General features: G+C 36.8%; 4 protein-coding genes across 5 annotated transcripts; 2 read left to right on the top strand and 2 right to left on the bottom strand.

Annotated features, from left to right (window-relative positions):
* Positions 1-8: 8 nt before the first annotated feature.
* On the bottom strand, positions 9-2,672 carry LOC145213856 (replication factor C subunit 2-like). The gene is made up of 7 exons (XM_080082264.1): positions 2,499-2,672; positions 2,077-2,295; positions 1,584-1,718; positions 1,383-1,506; positions 796-897; positions 589-726; positions 9-517 (listed from the first exon to the last, which is right to left on the bottom strand). The coding sequence occupies exons 1-7, from the start codon at positions 2,576-2,578 to the stop codon at positions 293-295; spliced, it is 1,023 nt and encodes a 340-aa protein (XP_079938390.1). The 5' UTR covers positions 2,579-2,672; the 3' UTR covers positions 9-292.
* A 119-nt stretch (positions 2,673-2,791) lies between these two features.
* LOC145213848 (origin recognition complex subunit 3-like) lies at positions 2,792-7,385 on the top strand. The gene is made up of 18 exons (XM_080082257.1): positions 2,792-3,030; positions 3,258-3,395; positions 3,473-3,596; positions 3,681-3,785; positions 4,172-4,344; positions 4,427-4,575; positions 4,643-4,805; positions 4,865-5,008; positions 5,071-5,177; positions 5,255-5,315; positions 5,386-5,502; positions 5,747-5,827; positions 5,901-6,066; positions 6,182-6,267; positions 6,490-6,587; positions 6,669-6,810; positions 6,912-7,120; positions 7,198-7,385. The coding sequence occupies exons 1-18, from the start codon at positions 3,001-3,003 to the stop codon at positions 7,301-7,303; spliced, it is 2,199 nt and encodes a 732-aa protein (XP_079938383.1). The 5' UTR covers positions 2,792-3,000; the 3' UTR covers positions 7,304-7,385.
* A 439-nt stretch (positions 7,386-7,824) lies between these two features.
* Positions 7,825-11,109, top strand: LOC145213509 (protein FAM81A-like). Its single transcript, XM_080081815.1, has 9 exons — positions 7,825-8,039; positions 8,381-8,474; positions 8,895-9,035; positions 9,094-9,197; positions 9,287-9,416; positions 9,537-9,650; positions 9,724-9,852; positions 9,995-10,125; positions 10,527-11,109. The coding sequence occupies exons 1-9, from the start codon at positions 7,984-7,986 to the stop codon at positions 10,714-10,716; spliced, it is 1,089 nt and encodes a 362-aa protein (XP_079937941.1). The 5' UTR covers positions 7,825-7,983; the 3' UTR covers positions 10,717-11,109.
* LOC145213508 (zinc finger RNA-binding protein-like) lies at positions 11,095-24,435 on the bottom strand. Of its 2 annotated transcripts, XM_080081812.1 has the most exons (21): positions 24,283-24,435; positions 24,051-24,201; positions 23,791-23,871; positions 23,194-23,281; positions 22,715-22,827; positions 22,178-22,258; positions 21,575-21,811; positions 20,980-21,234; positions 20,698-20,815; positions 19,391-19,621; positions 18,740-18,885; positions 18,580-18,671; positions 18,382-18,459; positions 16,333-16,498; positions 14,799-14,974; positions 14,157-14,331; positions 13,949-14,084; positions 13,350-13,453; positions 12,227-12,322; positions 11,767-11,976; positions 11,095-11,390 (listed from the first exon to the last, which is right to left on the bottom strand). In XM_080081812.1, exons 1-21 carry the CDS (start codon positions 24,330-24,332, stop codon positions 11,232-11,234), a joined length of 2,943 nt encoding a protein of 980 aa, XP_079937938.1. In that variant the 5' UTR covers positions 24,333-24,435; the 3' UTR covers positions 11,095-11,231. The 2 variants fall into 2 exon arrangements, with proteins under 2 accessions (XP_079937938.1, XP_079937939.1); XM_080081813.1 differs by lacking the exons at positions 11,095-11,390; positions 11,767-11,976; positions 13,350-13,453 and having other exon boundaries at positions 12,258-12,322.
* Positions 24,436-24,833: the final 398 nt, after the last annotated feature.

Raw genomic sequence — 24,833 nt, forward strand, 5'->3', positions numbered from 1 at the left:
CAGAAACGTATTTAATACCACTGGCACTCACTTACGTTAAAAAGACATTATGTTGAAAAATGAACGGTGAAATTGTTGGCTGAGGAATAGACCAAGTCTACAATCCACAAATAGCACTCAAAAACAGAAATACTCGCAGAAGCCTTTTACCACTCGCAAAAAATAGTTTTAAACAAATATTCGCTACAATCAGCAGAGATTGTCCTTTTCATCCGTTTTTGGTTCAAAGTTCTGCTGTGCGCGAGCAGTTTATGCACGTCGTTTGTCAAGCGAATGTCGTGAGCTTTGGGCGTTACACAGCTGACGAAACACGACAGAGGCGAGCTAGAAGGGCGGAAAGCTGCAGAAGGGAGTTCACCCCCTGTACAATGCGCATATGAGTCTCAGCAATCAACTTAATGTACTCGAGCTTCAAATATTCTGCCATTTCGTGCGTTTTGACAACACGAAAGATGTTAGTGATAATGTCATCAGGGGAATATCCCATTGCCCACAGGTGGTGCACGATCTTGTAGGCCTGCAAAAAATGCGTTTAGATCGAGGACGGTTTCAAAATTAAGAGACAATCAAACGTTAAATCTTTCTTACTTCATCCAAATTTGACTTGATACAGTGGTCAAGCATATTCTTTAACAGCAAAGGGTGAGGTTCATCACATACTTTGAAAACATTGTCACCATTCACAAATCCAAAACCTTGATAAGTGGATTGCAAATTGTTGAGGGCCTAAACATTTGAACAAAAATAAGACACACAGCAAGTGACAGCATACAATGTAGTCAAATTTAAAGTTGCCTGTCTCATGTCGCCCTGTGCAGTAAAAATTATTGCTTCCAATCCATCATCAGTATAGCGTACATCCTCCTTTTCAATTATCTCTGTGATTCTGGTCAAGATCTGAAAGGTATATATAAGCTATTGCTGCCAGGCATAGTATCAAGTTTAAAGAGCTCTTCTGGCAAATGTGATTTTATTCCGACGTTTCGACGTCCTATACAGGTCGTCTTCATCAGGGTAAAGTCTTCATTTTACCCTGATGAAGACGACCTGTATAGGACGTCGAAACGTCGGAATAAAATCACATTTGCCAGAAGAGCTCTTTAAACTTGATCTGAAAGGTATATTGGTTCATAATTGAAATCGACAGCAAACTTGGGGTATACTCAGTGGTGGGATTCAGCCGGTTCGCACCGGTTCTATAGAAGCGTCTCACGAAATTTTATAAGATCAGCGAACCATTTAGCATAACTGGTTACTGTCAATGGACTTTTTGTAACAGAACCGGCTGGAAAATATGACTTTTGTGATAGAACCGGCTGACAAAAAAATTGAATCCCACCACTGGGTATACTGATATGGCAGTAAAGTATTCAAAACTTGACCTGTGCATCACTCAATTTGCTATAGCGAAGGACAGCACATCGAGATTGAATTGGCTCAATAATCTTGTCTGACTGGTTGCAAGCCAAAGCAAACCTTGTCGTTTTGCTATATATTTCCATTGTTCTTCAAAAAACAAACAGTTTAGAATGAAAGTTTACATTTATTGATACACTAAAGTATATCTTGTTGAAAATGTAAACCTGCGTAGTGCTTGTTGGGCACCATTCGTCATGCTGTCTGCTTCATCAAGAATTATGATTTTGTGTTTGCCTTTTGGAAGAGTAACCTTCTTTTGAGCAAACATTTTAATTTTGTTCCTTACAACATCAATTCCTCTGAAAATATACTATGTTAGCAAATCACATATATAGAAAGCCAGTTTAAACCAAGAAGTTGCCAAACTTGCCTGGTAAAAGGTTAAAGGAAAAAAAATAGGTAGAGAAAATCCTTTGTTAAAGCAAGTAAACTTTGATGAATTTTATTGTGCAAAAATTAACATTCCTTTTTGTGACAATTAAAATATATTATGTCCTATGATTTTATATAAACTGCTATTGCTCAGTTCCAGTTGTTCATGCTAATGAATAAAATAACAAAAATATTTTTATTGTCACAAAGTACTAGAGAAAAGCAGTTCTCCAATATATAATATACAAATGCCTAAAAGAAAGAAAATTTTAAGATTGCACATACCGATCATTAGAGGCATTTAGCTCCAGTACTGCTTCTTTATAACATGGTCCCAGCATTGTTCTGGCTAAACACAATATACTTGTGGTTTTACCAGCTCCAGGAGGTCCAGCAATAATAATGTTTGGAACATTTCCTTCTTTGGCAAAAACAGCAAGTCGACTTACTGTAGTTTCATTTCCAACCACTTCAGAAAGCTTGGTTGGACGATACTTTTCAACCCTATTAACAGTTTTTTTTTAAAATGTAATGAGCTAAGAAAGAACTATTTCACTATAGAAACGCCCAAATAATCAAAAATGCTTCTTAAAAATGAAAAAAAATGTTCCAATAACAGCTAAACAGCCTGGTTTAAGCACTACAGTCTACAGACATTTTTGTTGAACAAATTGTGTGGTGAACAAAAACTAATTTTAAGAGCTCACCATGGTAATTCGTATGCCTTCTTTACCGGTTCAGCGCTTGACTTCTCCAATTTACTTGTGCCGGGAACATCCACATCCATTTTATTTTAACTGCACATTAATCCAAATTCCAAAACCAATTCACCAAAAACGAAAATTGCTTTTGTCGCAAAATCTGAAAAATCGCATGCCAATGGCGCGAAAGTTTTAAATTATCCAAACCAATGCAGTTTCAAGGTTATTATTTTCAACAGTTTTTAAAATCAAATTGTAAGGTTCCTAATTTAAATAATATAGTTGTGGTAATATACTATTCGTTTAAAAAACTGTAGGTTTATAGCTTGCTAATTGTCGTGATTGCCAAACCTTTTGGTCCGGTACAAGGAGTACAAAAATACTCTTTGGTCCGTATTAAAAAGGCGGTTATTTCCCCATTTACATACCAATGAGGTAGCAAGACTGATAGTGAGGAAAGTTGCAACTTGGATTTAGAAGTCTTTTGTTGTTTTCGTGAGAACTGATCATGGACGAAGCTACATTCTCCGTCTCAAAGGTATGTTTAACGTAAATATAAAACATAACAAAAACATTTGAAGTATTTTTTCACACATGGATAAAAATAGTTTGATATTATACAGTACTCATAAACACTAAAATAGACATATTAATACAAAGTATTTTGTTTAAGTTTTTGTGTTCTAGTCGGCCAGCAGCTATGATGCCATGGGTTTAAATTCTTAATTTCCAGCAATTCCCAACTTAACACATTTGATTTTGCAGGGTTGCTTTGCTTTTAAAGGTGATTCGAAAGAAAATGAATTTGAGACAACAAAGTATCTTAAAAGTGATGATGCAAGATGTGCTGAAAGATGGAAACTTGGAACTGAAGTTTGGAACAATATTGAAATTTCCACTAATGTATGATTTGGGCTAGCTCTTGTTGACAATATGAATTAAACGTGTATTGGCTGAGCACTGTATAATATTGCATGTAGGAAATTAACTCATCACTACAAGAATCTATGTTCCTGGATTTGGTAAAGTACATTGAGAGGTCATGTTTACCAAAGAATGCTATGACAGGAAGATCTGAAATACCAACTGCTGCTCTTATGACTGGTTTGTTGGTTTCAATTCTACTTTTTTATTGCACAATCGGAACATATCTAGAAAGTCAATCTCAAAAACATACACTTTATGTAGGAGTAAATATGCCTGATCATGCTGCTCTGTTTGTCAAGTTGAAGGAAGCTGTGGAGGAGAGTATTGCCCAATCAGTTGTAATCTTACAATCAAAAGATTGTTCAAGTAAGTTTTGAAATTATCCTTAGGTTGATGTGAATAACACCAAGTTGGCTGAGTGGTTAGCGCAACCGCCTTGTGATCACAAGGTCATGGGTTCTAATCCTATCTTGGTCGCTTGTGTTTCCCTGAGCAAGAAATTTAAGCGGCATGTCTCCAACCCATTGGTTTCTGATGGATTGAACTAAATTGTCATCAACTGCCTAAAACCGAAAAAATCAAATAAAAAATGGTCAACAGGCTTGCAATAAAACGGGCAGCTCGACGGTGGACTCATTGTGAGCATAACACATTGAGGCGTTGCCTGCCCACCGGGGATAAAAATGAAACAAACAGACAAACACTGGGATTTATTAAGCAAGGCAACACCATGAATGCTGCTTTGGTTTTAGATATCAAGTCAATGATGAGGGCTATAGTAAACCAGCTGTTGGGTGATACTGGTATGAACACAAGTAGAACAAGTGACGCTGGGGATGAAGACATTGCTGGTGATGATTTGTATTACATGAGAAAAAAATCATCCACCATTACAATGAGCATGATTGTAAAATGGTATAATAAGGTAAATGCCATTTGCTATTCCTAGTTAAACAGTAAGATTTATTCAACTATTATGCACTATGTTTTGTCAAAATATTTTTTAGGTTACCAAACCACATTCCCACGGAGGTTCACCAGGAAAAAAGCGCAAAATTGATGACACATGCTTTGCAAGGAAACCACTGGTTATTATGTGCCAAGATTTAGAGGCTTTTCCACAATTAGTCCTTCATGATTTCATAATAATGTGCAGGTAAAGCATTGTTTGTATTTTTTGTTACTTACTTTTGTTTTTTTACTGATAGTAATGGAAATTATAGTTTTCATGCAGCTACACTGCCTATGGTACTAGTATTTGGAATTGCAACTTCTTGGACAGACGTTTCACAGAGGCTATTGTCACATTCAGCAATTGTTAATTTGTCAGTTGAAAAATTTCATGCTCCTACTGCTTCTGAACACCTAGCTCTAATTATAGACAAGGTGAGTTAAATATCTGCATTTTTTGTCGCTTCATGGCCTAACCATAAGTTGTATTTCAGGTACTTTTAACAACAGAGCAGCCTTTTAAACTGAGTGGAAAATGTCTTGAGTTGATTGTTGATGTTTTTCTCTGCCATGATTTTTCGATCACAAGTTTTTTGCACGCTTTAAAGTTTTGTGCTTTGGAGCATTTTCGTGAGCAGGTAAGGTTAGTTTTCACTGCCGGCAATTTAAAAGTTTACTTTATTTTTGTTTTATTTTTCAGCCTTGCAGCATTTTATGCACTAAGTCTTTGAAAGAAGCAGAATCAGTTATTTCAAAGTTTACAAAAAATGATATTCGACTGTTGAAATCTGTGGATTCGTTTAAAAGGTCTTTAATAAGTTACATGTAATAGGTTGCTTTCATCTTATATGTTTCATTTCTAAAAAACACAATTTTATATTTAGATATGTTGCATCTCATGACAAAGACAAACAAACAGCAATTTCAAAAGATGCTGGTTTCAAGGTTCGTTAGTGTGACTTGAATCCCCAAACGACATCATTACTTCTGCTTAAACACATGTGTTTGTTTCTAGAGTGAAATTAAGAAGTGTATTCATGATTTACATGTTTTTCATTCATTCTACTTTCCTGCTCTACACTGTTTGCACATTCTTACGTCATCACTGCCACAATACCCACTTGGAAAAAAGGTAATGTCCATTATTTTTGGCTAATTCCGTTACTTTCCTGCATTATTCTATTGTGTGAAGTGTGTGTTAAGGCAGGAGCCGACCAACATTGCAGTCCATTTATGGGTGTGTCACTACTAGGGCTTAATTAAACTTTTTGCAAAGTAAGCATGTGTCCAGGCCCTCGACTCCAGGACATTAAGATTGAGGATTGTCATTAATTATATAATGGCCAGCATCACTCAATTTGAAATTCAATTTTCAGATTAGAGAACTTTATCACATGTGCTACAAACATGACATCAACAATCACGAAGGATTCAAACAAGCGTTTCTGTTGCTGGGGGTAAAGCATTTTGTTAACAACTTGTTTTATATTTCAGTGTAATTTGAACACCATCATTTTCTTATTTATCTAGGTTTCATCCCGAGATCAGCTTGTTAAACATTTAAACAATTGCGCTGATACTCTGGAGTCATTTACATATGAATTTGACGACTGTGTGGACAACGATGTTCATCCAAACTTTGCCAGCGCGAAGCTGCATGCGTTCGTGAAAAACTTGGAAAAAATGGACGAAAATGGTAAACACTGCGGTTGTTACTTTACAACAATAAACACTGAATTTGACGCTTCAGGGCTGATCACAATATTGAATTTATGTTCATCGTAAGTAAATTTGTTTTGTGTTCTGTTAAGATCCACAACCCGATAATGATGAGAAGGATGAAGAGCCTGAAAATGAAACATTGGAGACTGTAAAATATGCATATCAACTACAAGAGGTATAAAGATTATATTGTTCAGTTCTTATCAAGTTCTGGTGGTAAATTTCACTAAATTTTCACGGCTCGTAGTTTAATGCCACACGTTTTACTTGTTTTTTTTTGTTTATTGAAAAAATAAGAAAACGGATTGAACTCCGAGTTTTTTTTTCATTTGATCATCTTTTCATAATAAATGTATGAAAATGTGTCATTCAATTAAACTTCTTGCAAACGTGACAGCGTTTACGTAACCGTGCAAACAAGAAACGAATCCGAAAAATGACGCGCTTTGAGAAGATTCGTGAAGAAGCAATTTCCTATCTAAAATCATTTTTTTGGTAAGATCCCTCAAATTTTCTGTCTTAAAAGTGGCTGCGACTTTTTGCAAACAAAAAACTAAGGAAGTCACTTAATCGCAGGCAGCATTTGCAGCGCGTGCAATTCATGCCTTTCCACGAGGCATTCTACTTTGATTCCTCCGCTGCTGTAAAGCGACACCTGCTGGCAGCGCCTCGCCTTGCAATACAAACGGCACTCTCCAATCCCTATCAATATTTACCGGTTAGTGTATGTTGTTACAGTCATATACCACATATGTAAACATGTCAGTCATAACGCTTTTTACGTCATAACAACATGGTATACGATTTTGTATGTTGTAGGTTCCTTCCTTAGAGGGAATGTCATATGGGGTAATACCACCCAACGCTCCGGACATCTGTGTCGCCTACAAATTACACAATGAATGTGGCAACATCATAAACCTTTATGATTGGATGTCGGCTTTTCACGTGATCACGACGACCAATCACGGCGAAGGTGAAACCAACAGTGAAGAAAATAAAAAGGTTGAAATCGACGAAGTAACTCAGTAAGTGAAACTGTTGATTTTTGTCTTTTCGCTTTATTTCTTATTGAATAATGTGGTGATCTACCAACGTTTTTTAGGGCACGGTTTATTCAAGCGGTTTCCGAGTTGCAACATCTTGGTTTTGTGAAGCCAACCAAAAAGAAAACGGACCATGTTCAACGGTTAACTTGGTCCCATTCGTAATCAAAGTGTTTTGTTTGCCCCTGTACTAGTGACGCCTGAAAATAAAATAAAAAATTTGATTCTGAAATTGAAGTTATCAAAACTCCGTGTTTGCATTTATTTTAGATAGTTATTATGACTTATTTCTTGTGCCGGTAGCAATGGAACTGCTCAGAAATTCATAATCTTGGTCACAAGCAGTAGCCTACACGGCAACGTAACTAAGCAAATATAATATTTTTGCAACAATTTTACGGTAGCTAGTAGCTATAGTTGTGTACTGTATTGAATAATTGGTTTGAATTGTTTCAGATTGTAGCTAGTTGACATAAAAAAACGTTTTCGAAGAAAATAAAAACGGTTTTTAGTAAGGTATTCGATTTGTAATAATAATTCTAAAATAAAATATAAGCTGGGTTGTTGCAAACAACACACAAAATATAACAGGCATAACCACAAGTACATAAATTACGTGCAGGGGTGTTGCATGTCGGTTAGAAATTAGAATAACCTAGCGAAGTGGTAATCTAGCAAGGAAATACGATAGTGGGGTGCGCAAAAAAGATGGTTGTATTTAACCGCTACATTTAACGACAACAATGCGACGAGTCTGTGGTGTTCGTTGGTGTTGATGTCGAGGCGACCACCAGCTGAGTAAAGTGACAAAACAATAGAGACAAGTGGTAGGAGGATCACAAACAATGAGTGAAGTTGTCGAAGTTTATCGCGATCGAGGTTCTACTGTGGTCGTACAGAAGTAAGTCTTGTACTTTTTGCATTTTTTGCAATTAATGCAAAACAGTGTGCAATGTATATCTGGCTCTTCGAAGCACGATTTATAAATCGTAGAGACTATAGTCTCTGCGTTTTTCGTGTTATTCCATGATATTATTTTGTATCAAAATTAAACTGTATGTCTAATTATATGGCTGAAATGCAAACTTTCACAAGTTATTTTTTGAACAAAGTCAATAGCACAAAATTGTTGATAAAATTTGGAAAATATTGTAACCTGAAAACTGAACAAACAAACAAACACAATAAATACTATTTTTCTTGTAAACCTGTATTGTAATTGTTTGCCATTCCAATTGTCAGGTCCCCAAGAAGTCGCAGAAGGTTAAATGACTTGGAAGATCGGGTTTTTCAGCAGGAGAAAACAACTCAAGCATTAGTAGAACGTGCATATGAAGTAATTTATGTGAAGTGTTAAAATGTTATTGGGATGTGTTATAGTTACATTGTCAGATCATGGTAATGAGTTGGGTCATGGAAAGATGTGACTAGATATATGATTTTTACTTTGAACTTATACTTATATTTGTTGCATAGTTCACCATCGACTTTACATGCACTATTGACTTGCTGGCTTTAGGACTAGATTTGATACTGTTCATTAGATATTGGTTTGTTCTTTTTTGATATTTGTATTGCAAGTGTTTGTGTAGGTAATTTAAAGACATGTTGGAGTGAACAAAATACTATGATAAATTTCACATTAACGTGGCATGCTACCTGTGAGAGAACTTGTTGGTAATAATATTTAAATCTACCACTTCCATATATGTTGGCATTCATTTATGTGTAGAACTAAAATAACATTCTATTGCAGTTAAAAGACCACATCACAAGTGACAAATTTAAACCCTCCACAATGGATGCAGCACTGCAACAGCTTTGGCATGAACACATTCGCACAATTACAAGCACTGTGAAAAAGTTGAGCCGTGACATTGAGTCAATTAAATATGAGGTCGGTATGATGTATGTCAATTGTTTCTATCAAATCATAAATAATTTGTTCCTGAAAGGTTGCAGCCAGAGATGTGCAAACACAAGATGCAACCCTTCAGACAAGAAATGTTGAACAACTAGCTCATGCTGGGGTTTCTGATTTAAGAGGTCGTGTTGTAAGGTGAACATGTTTTACAATTTATACTTAGGAAAAACCCTGTCAATCATAGAAAATGAATATCCATTACATTTTGTCACCTTAATTTTTAGATGTGACACTTCAATTGCACGCCTTGCACAAGATGTAAGAGTAGTTTCCAGCAGTGCCCAATTAGAAACTGATCGAATCAGACAAACTGCTGAAGCAAATAAAAGTAAAACTGAACAAATGGAAAAGGAGGTACATAATTCAGCTCTATATACACATGGATCATGAGACTTTCCGATTTTTAAAAACTTTCTAATACATTCTACATTCAGATGACATTTACAGAAACTCCTTATGTTATAATGTGTACAGATGAATGACATGACACGAAGGATGGACAAGCTTCTAAGTGAACAAGAGGGTAAACTTCAATCCATGAGGGGTAACAGCAGCAAACAAATGGAAGATATTGACTCAAGGTTGAAGGTTGGATTTCGGTACACTTTTACCTTTAACCTCAAATAATGAAAAGCTAAGATGTATATCAAAAAAACTTTAGCGAATTATTGAAGACATTCGGATGAACATCGAAAGCAACAAGAGATGGGCTGAGACAGAAAGGATGCGGATTGAACAACAGCTAATGCAAATTGTGGAGATGAATGCAAATGCAGCACACACAAGACAGGTATCAGAAAATGTTGAATAGTTTGCTTTGTGCATAAGTAATATGTTTCTTTTCATATTTAGTTTTGCTGTGCCAGTAGTCAAATACCCTACAATTTGACATGTCCCAAATAATCTGAATTGAGTAATTTTAAACATTACAGGAAACATTTGAAAACAAAGTCATGGAGCGAATAGACTCACTTCAGCGATCAGTTGAGGAATGCAGAGCAGAATATAAAAAGTGCAAGGAAGAACTAAAGGAAAAGGCAGATAAAGCAGAAACATCACAACGGTAAAATTATGTTTGTTTGCTTCTGAGCGGGCAAAGAGCAGTCTGTCGTAGAGCTGCCTTCCATTGGCTGTTAGATAATTTTTTATTTGTTTTTTCCCAAATTAGTTTAAACCATCATATTTTACTGGGTTTTGGGCAGTGTTGTTCAATCTTTGCGATCTTGGCGACCAACAACAACCATACATTTTGAACTGCACATAAAAAGCAATTTGACTGTATTAGACACGTTTTAATCGTTTGTCGATTTTACACGAAGCCTATTTCGAACTACCTGAAGAATATTGAACAACAACGCGATTTTCAATAGCTCACCAACCATTCATCCAGTATCGCGGTCCCTTTAAAAAACCACCTCGTAATCACGAAAAGTGTTCCCTAAAGATTTTTTTTCTTGGTTATAGCATGGACCGATTAACGTTACACATGGAATCAGAGTTTGCCCGATTGAAGAGCGAATATCGTGATGGATTTGAGTCCGTGAAAGAAAGTATTGATACCACAAACAAGTTGGTCAACGGCAAGATCAAGCTGGTAAAGGACGAAGTTACTCGTGACCTCAACAACGTGAAGAAAATGATTGTTCTCATATAAGTGTTAAAACGTGTATACATTTTTAAAAGTAACCAATGTATTGAGTGTGGTGAACAAAATACTTTTCTTACCGCAAGTGGCACTTTTGTCACAATTGTTCTTTTTCTATGCCCTGTGTTGAAGTAAGCACAAAACCTGTAGGAAGCGTAACAAATGAAGTTCGCATTAACCCCTACCAAGGCTTTTTTACTTTTTAAAATTAAATTTTCAGGCAAAGTTTCGCCTGTTTGCAAGTGCCTTCAACTGTATTGTATTATGCATGTACATTTAGTGCCTGTATGCATCTTTACTTGCGTGTTCCTTCAACGATAAAACTTTGTCATCATGTTTTGGTCTTCAGTCTTGTACATTGTGTGGTCGTGCAATACAAGAGCTACGTATGGGAACAACGAAGCGGTGTGTTTTTATTTACAAGATTGAACAAGAAATCAACCACAAAAAACACATTTAACTTAGCAGTGTAGCAGCAAGCAATAGCTCACAAATTGTCTAAAATCTGCCCACAATCGGCAGGTTCAGTCCATTTTTTCGGCTTTTAGCTTCTTTATTTGTAGTTTAGAATCAATGTTTTCATCTTGTGAGCGCTTTCGTGCAGCCCGTTGGCCGCTGGATAAAATCGGCTCCATTCCCAGCACTTTATGGATGTTTCGAACGCTCAGAAGGCGCAGAGCATGCTGGAAAAGCAAGATACATATTCTTTTTCATTGGTAGGGGGTGTTTAAATAGACCTTATAACCACTTTTCAATAGCCATAACTTAGTTTCAAATCCATTGACTATCAAGTGTACGATTTTGTACCGTTTTGTCTTTACAATTGAGTTCCAGAAGTGTATGGTTAACTGCAACAAAGCGTTGTTTTGGTGCGAAAATCAAACTTAAACTGTTGCTTCTGGGTACAGTATATGGGCCTAGCTATTTTGGCAATAGGTTCCCATGCAATACGTACTATCCAGGCTGCCTTAAGCAGGCCACGAGTTTGTACGGTTTTGACTTAACCAGGCCAGGTTGAGTTTGTACGGTTTTGAGTTTGTTTTGTACGGTTTGACCAACCTGTGCCGAAGCAGTGATGTCTTCTCGTTCTTGACTTGTAAGAGCTGCAGCGGCGTCGGTCGGCTTTCGTTCGCAAGGGTCCATGACGCCGGGGCCACCAGGCAAGAGCACGCCAGCCGCCAATGCCTCAAACACCCGTTGAAGAGCGGCACTCGGCGAAAGGGGCAAAGTGGCACTTGAAATCACTCTCTCACACAAAAGCTCCACAGCCTAAATGTAGTGGAAAAATTTAAACATGTTTTTGCTTGTGAAATGTTTTATAATGCAAAGGTAGCTACGTGAGAATTTGGTGTTCTTTTGAAACCTATATATTTTAAAAGTACAAGTGGACTCAGATGTAGTCACTGCTTTAAGTAAGTATTCAACAGTTTATTCCACCGTACATGTCATCAAAACTTCTTGGGTTTACACAAACAATTTCACAGAACTAATGGTATTTAGATGTATAAAAACAACTCACCCAACTTATTAGTGGACTCCATGTTGGCACGCGTACGCATAAGTCCTTCATAATTCTAGTAACCAGTACACAGGATTGCAAACCATTCGCTTTAGCCTGTGATTGACATTTGAAGTTAACATAGAGTTTTAAAGCATCTTCTGTCACAGCGACGGTAGTCACCAGAAATATTTATTAACTTGTACTTAGTGTGTGTATATGATATAAGCCTAGTTAAACACAAACAAACGCTGTGTGCTTATGTGGAAAGTGGAAATGCGCCTTTTTTGTCTATTTTTAGTTTGCAAGTGCCTTCATTCTGAGACTTGCCGAAACGTCAAAGACCAATGCACATTTCCAATCATTGTGTTACGAAAAAAACTTTAACAAATCACTGTTGTATATGAATCAGTACTGATCATTATTTACCCGTCTATTTTAGTGTTTAAATAACCATAAGCCCAACGAAAAGTATTAATTTTGTTAAAACTAAAAAGGTGGCTTTCTAATATACTTCCATTTATATATTCTATATCATATTTACCAATTTACTATACACATTATTTGATTTACATACATGATTGTTTTTGCAAACAAAAACGAATGGGTCCCCACACGTGTGTTTATGCGGATTTACGGAAAACAAATGTTGCAGTTATTTTTAGATTCTTAAGAACAAATTATCAGAAAGCACCCATAATTACCTAAGTAGCTTATTTTACTCGAACACAGAATATTTTGGCCGTACACAGATACCCACAAAACCCTTTAAGCACAACTTGTAATTTGAATTATGAAAGCATAAAAACAAAACACACATAAAAAGCACAAATATTTATGTAGTTGCCTTTTGGGTTCCTCTAAAAGAGCAGGAATGGCCGAAGCGGTCAAGGTGTTCGGTGAAACATGCTATTTTACGAAACATCGTTTGAATGCGTTAATTTCTTTTTATAATTCTAAATTGTCGCAATCGTGGGGAACATTTTCATGTCGGCATTTGTCTCAGTCAATGACGTAACAATGACATGTATGTTACGTCACAACTGCACGAACACGTCGGCCCAACTTTTCAGTTTAGAGGAACCGTTATGGCCCTGGTCTGTGAGTGCAGACAAGGTGTGTGGAAGAACGTGGGAAGCCAAACCTGAAACCACTTGGCGTGACGCAATGCGGCCAGCGCCCGGCAGCACTTTTCCCGATCCAAAATGTCAGGCGGGTCTGGCTTCACGTCGCTTTTAGTTGCGCCGGCTTCAATGTTCGAAGACAGGGCAACGCGAGAGGTTATTTCAAGGAGGGAGGCATGCCGTGCATTACACAGCAGCAGAGGGAGACGCATGCGAGAAAAACAAATACAATATCGATTAGTTCGACCACTGAAGTTTTTTGACATAGTTGTCCCTCTGCTGTTGATCCAGTGACACCACTTTTTTGGTTGCCATTAAGTTCTCTTCGTTTCTTTTACAAACAAATTAGCCATTGTGGTGCTGTATGGCAAAACGGCACACAATGCTATTAATTGCAAACATTTTATCACTTCAACCCAATTAAGTTTAAATTTTTAATTATGCTACCAAAAAACAATTTTCTGTATATGCAATAAAGACAACAGGCAATCAATATTTAGATTCATAGAAATCTATCGAAAAACCCATAATTGGCACATCATTGGCAAAATGCACTACCATACACCATTGTAGACACCTAACCAATACCATATGGAGGCCAGAGCAACTGCTATCATACCTCCTTCTTCTATAGGTCGCATCTGTGTGGCTGTCAATACCACTTTTATTGTTACACAAGGTTGGGTAGTGGTCCTTAGCAGAAAACCACATTCCTCATAACTTATCTCCATTGTCATTTTTGTTTCAGACCCGATCTGTCAATGGAAACGACATTGAGACAGATGCCACAAGTGCAATGCAGAAAAAAAGTAATTAATAAGTCTCACCCCCAAATGTTTAGGCATATGGTCAGCAACCCTATTGAGCAAAGTATTGGAAGGTTTTTGGTTGCACATCAGCACAAGTTCCACACTGAGATTTCCACGGAGCAAGAGACCCTTAGCAAGTGCCCCAATTCTTAGAACTGCCTTCAACAGACGCTCTGGTTGTGGCTTTTTTCCACTGAAGACAAAATGATAGTAGATAAAAAAGCACAATACATGTATAAATTTAAATTTTATCAACATAATGTTTAAGGCTGCAAGGTGTTTTTACGTGTGGTTAGCACACTCTCATTGCGATCACAAGGTTATGGGTTCTAATCCCGCCTTCACCACTTGTGTTTTTGTGAAAATAACTTCAGTGCTACTAATTTAAGAAATCAAATAATATATGATTCAATGGTTTTACTAAGAAGAGAGCAGCTGAACAGCGAACTCATTGTGAACATAGTGCATTTAGGTGTTGCCCACCCACAAAGGAGAGAAATACAACAAACAAACAAAAAATTTTTAGTGTTACACATGAGAATTTAGTGCCATACATCAAAAATATGACATGCATGCGTGCAGAATGCACATTAAATCAAGTTTGTCTCCCTGTAAGCTTTCCCAAATATGGCAAGGCGTTGGCTAGAAAAATTTATTTACTTGAGGTTGGAAGCAGTAAAAACTTTCATTTCTTGTTCATGAATAGTTGTGGAAACCTCCTTCAAAGCAGCTTCAACAGTTTGTACAGCAGTTTGAACGTTAGTCAATTCTTCCTCGGTTGGGTAGATTTGGGAATGTTTATTTAGAACATGTTGGTCATCAATTGTCTTCAGTTGCTAAATGAAAGGTTTTGTATGTATAAAATCTTTTTTTGACCATCCAGTTTATAATATGACTAAAATATTGGGTTCCAACCCCTAGTCAGAATACAAGTACTTCACCATAACACAGAATTGGGGTATTATGGAGGCTGTGACATGTTATAAATCAGTGCTCTTCAACTTTTTAAGTGACACGGAATCCCCAAGGTGTTTTGTCATACTTTGGGGAACCCCCACAAAATTATTTTGAATGAATGTTACTCAAGTAGGCCACATGAAAAAAAACACATACATTTTTATGTGACACACCCCAAGCACATAACAAATGTTGACTTCAATTAAATTAAACAATTTACTGAAACACATTGGCATATTATTTAGATTGGTCGTTTGTACATTTATCTCACATTTCAGACAGAGAGTATCAAGACTTTGATTATTACGTCACAATTGATCAATGGTGTAACCAAGAGTAACTAGATTGTACAAGCGAGCATTGCTGTTCGCAACAATGATATTATGAATCATTCATGTTTGAATTGCTACACAAAAGCTTTGCAAACCCCTGTGCGACCCTTAAAGTTGGCGGAACCCCTGAAAGGTTGTATGGAACCCAAGGGTTCCGCGGAACCCCGGTTGAAGGGCCGTGTTCTAAATGGCAGGTATCACAGGGTCCCACTAACATCATATATTACGAGATCATGGAGAAGAAACATAATTGGGGTGTCATTGACTGTTATCACTTCCAGGTGGAATTACCAGCAAAACAACACCATTCATTTCACTAAATCAGCATAATGGATGACTGATAAGTCATAACAAGCTTTCATGCACTAAACAGGGCCTTGGAAGGGCACAAAAGAAAAACAAAGTAAAGAATAGTGATTTAGGGCAGAGATGTCTTTGTGATTTTGTCAAGCATGAGCAGTGCCCGGTGCTATAAGCAGGGTTGCCATACCGTCCTTATTTCTAAGATTTGTCCTTATTTTGAAGGGCTATGTCTTAGAAAAGTTCATTGTCCCTATTTCTAAGAAATGTCCTTATTTTTGACTTGAGTCCTTCTTTTGTCTTATTTTCAACAATTATGAGTCAAATCCATGCTACAAGTAAAAGTAAACCAAGCCCTGAGCTGTTGTGAGATGCACGAAACATTTTCTACGAACAAGGGGTTGCTGGAACAGATTGTTTCTGGGCAAAATATTGCATATGATATGTCATGGCTCGTATAAATGCAAAGATTTGTTCACAAACGCTTGCTTTGTTTCGTATGAAAATTTGATTTTTTCGGTTGTCCTTATTTTTGGTTTCAAGTCGATGGCAACCCATAAGGTTGTGTTTTGTTTGGAAATGAATAAACTTTTTCTGAAATTTACCTGAGACTGGGCCATAGCAGGAGGTCTGAAGAACCTTAGTACAGGTGGGACTGGAGTTAAAATGTGTTGTGGCACAGGAATTCCTCTTCTTCTGTGAAATTCAACTTGTTCTTCAAACTGGACCATTTCTTCTTGGTATTGGTAATACAGTTCCTCTTCATACAGCCTAATAAATCAGAGAATTGTAAATGAAATACTAGAAAGGTGGCTTTCTGATATACTTCCATTTTATATATTCTATACGATATTTACCAATTTACTATACACATCATTTGATCTATACATATGATTGTTTTTGTAAACAAAAACTAATGGGTCCCCACACACGTGTTTGTGCGGATTTACGGTAAACAAATGTTGCGGTGACTTTTAGATTTTTAAGGACAAATTTTTAGAAAGCATTAACCCAACAATAAAAAATTTTTGTTCGTATTCTTTTTGCACTATTATTGTCATATAATTACAAAAACATTAAAAAAGAACGAATGAAATACTTTCATTTAATCTCTTGCTTTGACCCAGATATTAATCTCTTGCTTTGACCCAGATATTGTCATCCAAGGTCAGGTTTTAAACACATATTTTTCTAGAAAGCTGCAACAGTTGTGTTACAGACACTTTAAATTAAAAAGCAATTTGCTACAAGTGTACACATAACAATTTGTTTTTCATTTAACTTTGTTTCGCAAAACCATTGACCTGTAGTAACCTCTCAGAGTGCACACGCCAAACGACTGTTTGACCTATTGACACCGTTTTCAATAGCACGCCGTCCTAACTGTTCAACAACACCGTTTAACCTAATTTATACATGCCTTGAGTGTTGATTCCTAAATTTATTCCAAAAAAAACGCTACGTTATGACGAAAGAAAGTTCTGAACTGTGTTAGTAATACCTACTAGTTGACCTTAAGTAACCCGTGGTCATGCGGCGGCCAACCTGACAACGAGCATTTAAAAAAAAACATTTATCTTGCAAAAATGTCAAGTTTATTTTTTCAACTTTATTTTGATTAACAAGTTTTGCTTGACATATACGAAACCGAAGCACGCTTATTAGGTTTAAATCACGTCATAGGTGTGAAACCTTTGCCAAAACTAAAAATGTGAGTGATAACTTAATAAAACGAAATAGCATTGCTGTGCAAAACAGCTGATTTCTGATCACCAAAACGACGTCTCGTGAAACGTCTGTCCGACGTCAACCTGAGCCCTCCTGCTATCGTAAACCAGTGAGTTACTCTCTTGGGACTTCTGCCTACAGTGTCTTTCTTGACCAAACGAGCGTTAGACACATTTACGTTTCGGGGGCCTGTGGGTGAACCGCTGGGTAATTCGGGGTCAAACTTCTGGAGGATCAAGTTTGGATTAATAACTAACATATGTCCAAATTTGAATAAATCTGAAGCACTCTTTCTTTACCAAACGAGCGTTACAAACCAGCGTTAAAAATTTTACGTTTTGGGGGCCTGTGGGTGAACCCCTGGGTCATTCAGGGTCAAACTTCAGGAGGATCAAATTTTGGTTAATAACTAACATCTGGCAAAATTTAAACAAATTTGAAGCACTCTTTCTTGACCAAACGCATATAACAAACCATGTTTTAAAAATTTTGCATTTTGGGGGCCTGTGGGTGAACCGCTGGGTAATTCGGGGTCAAAATTTAGGAGGATCAAATTTAGATTAATAACTAACATCTGTCCAAATTTGAATAAATTTGAAGCACTCTTTCTTGACCAAATGCGTTTAACAAACCAGCGTTAGACAGAAAAAAGAAAAAAAAAATACGGACAAAAACAATATGTGTCCCCTTCAGGGAAGGGGACCCATAATTACAAACACAACATATATTAAATTCCTAAATGCACAGACTAAACTGAACCAGTTGTAAATGCATTTGAACATGCTAATGGCCAAATAGGTCTCATATAAACGGATAGATATTTGGCAAAAAAGCAATCAGTTTTAACTGTAAAACCCACAACACAAAAGTTTTGATTGCGAGTGTTTACTGATTGTTTGTTACAGAATAAAATACTGCATAAAAACCTCATATCTTCTTCTTCCATCTTCCTCATTTCTATTTTCCACTGTTGCTCTTTCTTCCTCTGCTCCCTGATTGCCTCCCTACAAATGCAAGAAAACAGAATTTGTTAAATGCAAAATATAGACCATCTATATATATCAACTTAGCCAACCGCATTTTAAAGTCAAATTAATAAACAAACAAACAAATAGATTGCTTACTTTCTTGCCTCCTGCTTCATTTTTATCATCATCAGACTTTTCTGCTTCGGGTTTAATTTTACATCAACCTCAATGCTTGGATCCACTTTTTTCTGAACAAATAATAAAGTATGTTACATAAATGGTACGTGTTTTAAACCTAAACAGTCAAGAGTCTTACTTTATAGGAGAGTTTATGGCGTCGTCCTCTGACATGGAGTTCACGGGCACTTGGGTCATTGAATTCACATTCACATAATTTGCACCTGTATCTTATCACCCGACCATCTGTCCATACTTGATCAACGTAATTCTCTCCAATAGGATCTGTGGCAAAAATTTGATATTGATCAACCAACTAAGAAAGATTCAAATTAGTTCTTTTTAAACAATATGCCAAACCCACTATCTATATAAGGTTAAAAACCTAAAAAATAGATTGCCTATTATGACATGAAAGTAAAAGAGTTTTATTTTTACACAAAGGAAATCAATAAAAGAATCAATAGCTAGTACGCTAAAATTGCAAAAGCTGTATGTTGTTTTTTCGGTGCATGGCATTGGAGGTCGGATATAGTTGCTGAAACATGTGTGGTGATCTTCACTTTATTTCTTTTAACTTGTTTGTAAATTGTTAACTTATATTTCTTGTTTAGAATTAATAATGCAATTGTGGTGGCAAAATCAATTTTATGCTTTATCAGATTGCATAACTAAAAACAACTGTTTCAACAAGTATCCTAAATGCTTCAGTTGAGTATGTAAAAATCTACATGTCACACACTATGATTCATTACTGATGTTTAAACACTTATGGTCAGGCAAAAATTACCATTCTTTAAAGCAGCTGCTTCACCACCATCTCTTTGCGTCACTGAAAAAGCTCCTGTCGATTTCTCAGAAAGCTTTATCAGCTTCACTTTGTCAGTTGTTTGTGGTGCAACTTCAACTTTGATGGGAGCCAGTGGTTTTGCTGGTTGTGTTGCCATTGCAGGGTATGCCACTGGACCAATCTCTGCTTTTGCGTCTGTTTGGTTGTTTGAAAGATGAAGAGTGGATCCACCTTAAAATGTAAGCACATGAATGAGATTGAAAAGCAACTAAAAACACTGCTGGTCAGACCACAAGTTGAATCATATAGATATTAGGGATGCGCCGAGCCGAGCCAGAACCCGAGTACTCGGTACCGAGCATCGCTGTTTTTAATGCTCGGTGCTCGGCCGAGCAGTTGCACAAACTGACCCGAGCGTTAAAGTTGCATATTCATGCCCTGCTGACATACGTAACTATTGTTCTAAAGGGTGTCTATAAACAAAAACGATTGATTTTTTTAATGTATTAGATGGTGGAAAAACGCGTACCTTATGGGTATGTACAGCTTAATAAAACACCGCCGGTGACGTAAGAGACCTTGTAGAGCTAAAACATAGAAAGGGGATTTTTTGTGACGTCAAAATGCACCGAGCGTGCTCGGCCGAGCACCGAGCATTAAACTGAGATGCTCGGTGCTCGACCAAACAGAACATTTGCAGTTTTGGCACATCCCTAATAGATATTATATTATTGTGCTAATTAATACTCCCATATTTATATTTTCTAACAGATAAGTTCCAGATGGCATAAAAAAAGTTTATGTTAGGTGTTTATTCAAAATTTTTATGTTACATACACAAACAAACATCTCTATAGTGTCAAATGTAATAGATGGCACAACTTTACCATAAAATGTAAAAGTAAAATGTATATGCTTCACATGCTTGCACACATTGGCCCAGTGGTTCCCAACCAGGGCCCATGGCCCCCCAGGGGGGACACGAGCTGTGTTCCGGGGGGCCACAGATGTAGATTTACCCGAAATACCCACTAAAATATCCCTAATTTAATCAACTATTTTGCATACTATTTTTCTATATTGAGGCTTTTTACGAATGCGGACCCTTATTTACTCTATTCGACCTATTTAAAGCCGATATTAGTATCCAATTTCCACACGAGTTTGCCATTTACATTTTAAGGGGGCCACGAGGCAAAAATGACACTTTTAGGGGGCCACGGTCCATGGAAGGTTGGGAACCACTGCATTGGCCTATGTACATAATAATGCACTGTATTTCAAAAATAGGCCAGCAACAAACTTACCAACAAAGTTTATCTTGTTTGAGACAACTTTTTTCTTTGTAACAGAAGCAATTATTTCTGCATCCGGACGACTTTTGTAGCCTGCAGGTAACTGGTTGCTTGATGCTTTAAATCTGGACTAAAAAAGACAAACAAACAATTTACTGAGCAGCAAAATACTACTTCACTCTTTACACCAAAGTAGTTACTTATTGTAATTAAAATGCACAACACACTATAACACAATATTTGCATGTTTATCTATGGATGACTTCTGGTCTAGCATTTCAAACAACTATATACCTCTCTTATAGGCAACTCTGATTCTTTCATCTTGTTCTCTCGCACAAGGTAATCACAGAAATCCCAAGCAGCCCTTGTCTGTGAATCTTTCTTATTGCCAGCAGTACCTTTGCCAACATAAGGAAATCCAGGTACTATGACTTCACAGACATAAGAGTGCCGATATGGTGAAGTTCCATGGGCTGTGATGTTGTATTCCGGACGAGTACGTTCCTTGCCCAGCCATGCATACAAGTAAGCTTTAACTTCTGAAGCCTATAAATCAAAATTGACATAATTTTTCAAAATATGTGTCTTTACAACATTATGCAGGAATCTGTCCAATGAGGAATATATTAACCCAAATAGCTATAAAAAGTGACATGCTTTATCCAACATTTCAGCATATTGATAACAGCAAATACGCTTTTTGTACTTTTTCTAGATCACCAAAAAAGCTTGACAAATTGGGTACATAACTATTTGAAAATATCTGGGACACTTTTTTAGGTTAAAAAGGTGGAGCATCAGACCAGTTTTCGTGCATCAAAATTTGGTGATCATACTATTCCTGTTTTGTATGAACCAAATCTCAAACAATACAAAACGTTCTTACAATGATTGGTTTGTTGGGGTCTCGATTCTGTTGAGCCTGGATTCTTTTCTGTTTCCAGTAGGGCAAGTTTTTCACATTTGCTCCACTACTATCCCCTCCACCCCCACCCTTGTGCTGCTGTTGATAGATTGAGTTTGCAGCACTTATGAGGGCTTTCTCATAGTTTGACATGTTCTGAGGTCTTCCAGAGTGTGGCTGTCCATAAGAACTCTTGTTATTGTTACTTGTTGTTGGGGTCTAAAACATTAAACAAAAACATGAGAGTAGAATATAAACAGAAAAATTCAGTTCAAAATTTTTGTTTCATTTCAAGCAACACACAACAAACTAATATTTCTACAATGGAGAACCAGGTACAAATTTGTATTTAACAACCAGGGTTCAAGAGTCAAATTTGCGATAGTTTTTTTTCAGGTCCTTTATCTAAATATGTTAATGTAATCAATGAGCTTGGAGAGTAAATTTTTGTTTTTTCCCTTTAAAATGCAATGATGACCTTACAGAGTCAAGAGCTGAAGCTGTAAGAATACTAGGGGTTGGAAATTATATCTTTCGACTCAGCAACCCTGTTCATAACAATTAATAGGGTTTACACATGCTCACCGGAGCCTTTGAAGATCTAAAGTTTACAGATGGTGAACCCTGGATGCCTTGGGTTGACGGGGTTGATATTGTAACTTGTTGCTGAAAAATAATTTGAGTAAAATTATAGTAATGGTGCAAAACCAAGAAAAAAAAATTGTGGCACAAAATGGAAACAAAGCAATTTAATACACCTAAATATACACATAAAAAGGCCACCATTCAGAACACTAATTTTTGACAGATGCATTAAAGCATGTGGAACTCTCTATTGTAAGTTGTAACTGTATATTATTATGTAAGTTTGGAATAAGTTTTTAAAAAAATGATGCTGTGTTGTAAGAGCCATGTGCTTGTAACTCACAATAGCTATTAACATAAATACATACATATTGAGCATGTTTTAATACAGTTTAGGACAAATTGGTTTAGGTTCGTTTTTATTATCCTTATTTGTGAATCAAACACTCAAGCTTTGGAACACAATATTGCAGTTTGAACAGCCCTAATCCATGTAAACTGCACAAAACATGTTTATGGTTTGAAATGGTATAATACCTGTGCAACAACATTGCCAACAGGTTGATTGTAGTTTGATGATCCATTATTTGCATACATGGTTTGTCTTGAAGGGGGAGCTGGTGGTTGAGGTTGGGTTTTAACATTCATATCTGAAAATGTATTTGAATAATTAGTTGAAATATTAATCCATCAATTAATGTTTATTGTTATCAACAAGTTTTAAGTGGAAAGAAAACATGATGACAGAGAAGCATAGAATAAACTTTCAATTTCCAGTCAAGATGCCCCCCAGAAAGCACAATTATGCACATAAATGAATGAAAATTTAAGAATGTGTGTCAAAGAAAAAACACAAATTGAAGTGGAGGAGTGCAAAACGATGTAGCAAAAGAGAGTGTTCTGGCATTAAAAAAAATATGCTGCGGTAATTAATATTCAAAACACAAAATAGTCAACAAAACTAATTCTATTATAGATACAAAATAACACAGTGCCTATATTTTTGTAATGCTTACTTGATGAATTTCCCCATGCTGTGGATGCAGATGAACTTGTCTGCTGGTAATACTGCTGTGGTTGAGAGGCTGGTTTATTGTAGTTTGCCTGCAAAACAAACATTATTAAGTACTATTGCCAGGCAAAGTTTTTCTGTCTATTTCAGGGGTGCACAACCTGAGGCTGTATGGCCAGACAAGTTTGTGTGGCCGTGAACATGTTTATTAAAATATATGTATTGGTGGCCATGACATAAATGAAGCCTAGTAGCCATATGTGCCTGATTTTTTTGTAAACCTATTGTGTGCAAACAATGCAAAAAACAGGTATCACAAGCGGAAATTATGGCATCCAAAACAGTTAAGACTGAGGGTTGTGCAAACTGTTCAGCTCAAACTGTACTTTAAGTTACGAATTATTCTGTTTTTTTTTGTTTCGCCATTCGATTGTATATAAATATATATGTTCATGATATACACCTATTTCTTTACATCAGAAATTTTTAAAGATGCTGGCAGTTGGCAGACGTTGGTGAAAGAAGGATCTGTGATGAGGGTGTCATGGCAATGGCAACATCTGGTAAAATATCCTCAAAGTCACTAAAGGTTTAAATATACCTGTTGCTGTGGAGCAGGTCCGCCGGATCCATAGTTGTAGCTGTTTTGATATTGTGTTGAAGCGGATGAGCTTCCCTGCGGCTAGTTTCAATAAAAACATAACATTTATTCGGCAAATATTACACAACAAATATTTAAACTTATCTTATCTTTAGGTAACTGTACCTTTTCTCAAACAATTTAAAAATCAGGCAACTTTTGACTGTACAAGTTTAATGAATTTCAATATCAGACTTATTTTTAGGGGGTATGGTGCTTACACGAACATGTCCATAAGCTGCCATGTACGTTTGCTGCTGTTGAACAGGTTGGGTTTGAGCTCCAGCTGGTGTAATAAACTGTTGTCCTGGACCTGCTGGGGGTTGCTGGACCCCAAAAGTGGGATTGTTGTATGACCCGGGTGCCCCCATACTAAAAACATGTCAAAAAGTTGATGCAAAACGGCTGTTGTAAGTTTTCACTGTAAATTATAACTGTTGCGTTTTGACCAACCTGTAATGTTGATTGCCGGAGCCTGTCCCAAACCCATAGTAGTTGGCCATCTCCTATTTTCTACACCTTCATGTCAGGCCCGGGAAACAGACGCAAAATGATTTGCATTAACTTGCAACCTCTCCCAGCCTTCTTGCAAAAAGACTAAAAAGTCACGAAGTGAAACACACAATTTGCACAACGATTCAAACACAAAATGTATGTCGTTTTTTGTTTCATAACTCGTCGTGATTGTTGCAAACCCGCGGCAGATAATATAAACAGGGTGAAAATCAATGCAGTTACATGTATCGCAGTGCGATGGCCATAACTGGGCTTGTTTAACAATATAGCATTTGTGATTGATTATGGTGCCGAATAATCAGGGAGTCGAACCGCTTGTCATACGGGTTCAGGTTCGGTTCGGGTTCACTTCGTTTTGTTTTTAAGGGTTCGGGTTCGGTTCAGGTTTATAAAACTGTATATTTTCGGGTTCGGGTTTTGTTCCGGTTTGAGCAAATTATCCGGTCCGAACCGGTTTGCGGTTTTTAAACCGGTTCAAATTTTCATTC

The sequence above is a fragment of the Phallusia mammillata genome, chromosome 2 (assembly GCF_965637545.1).
Source record: "Phallusia mammillata chromosome 2, kaPhaMamm4.hap1.1, whole genome shotgun sequence".
Lineage (NCBI taxonomy): Eukaryota > Metazoa > Chordata > Ascidiacea > Phlebobranchia > Ascidiidae > Phallusia > Phallusia mammillata.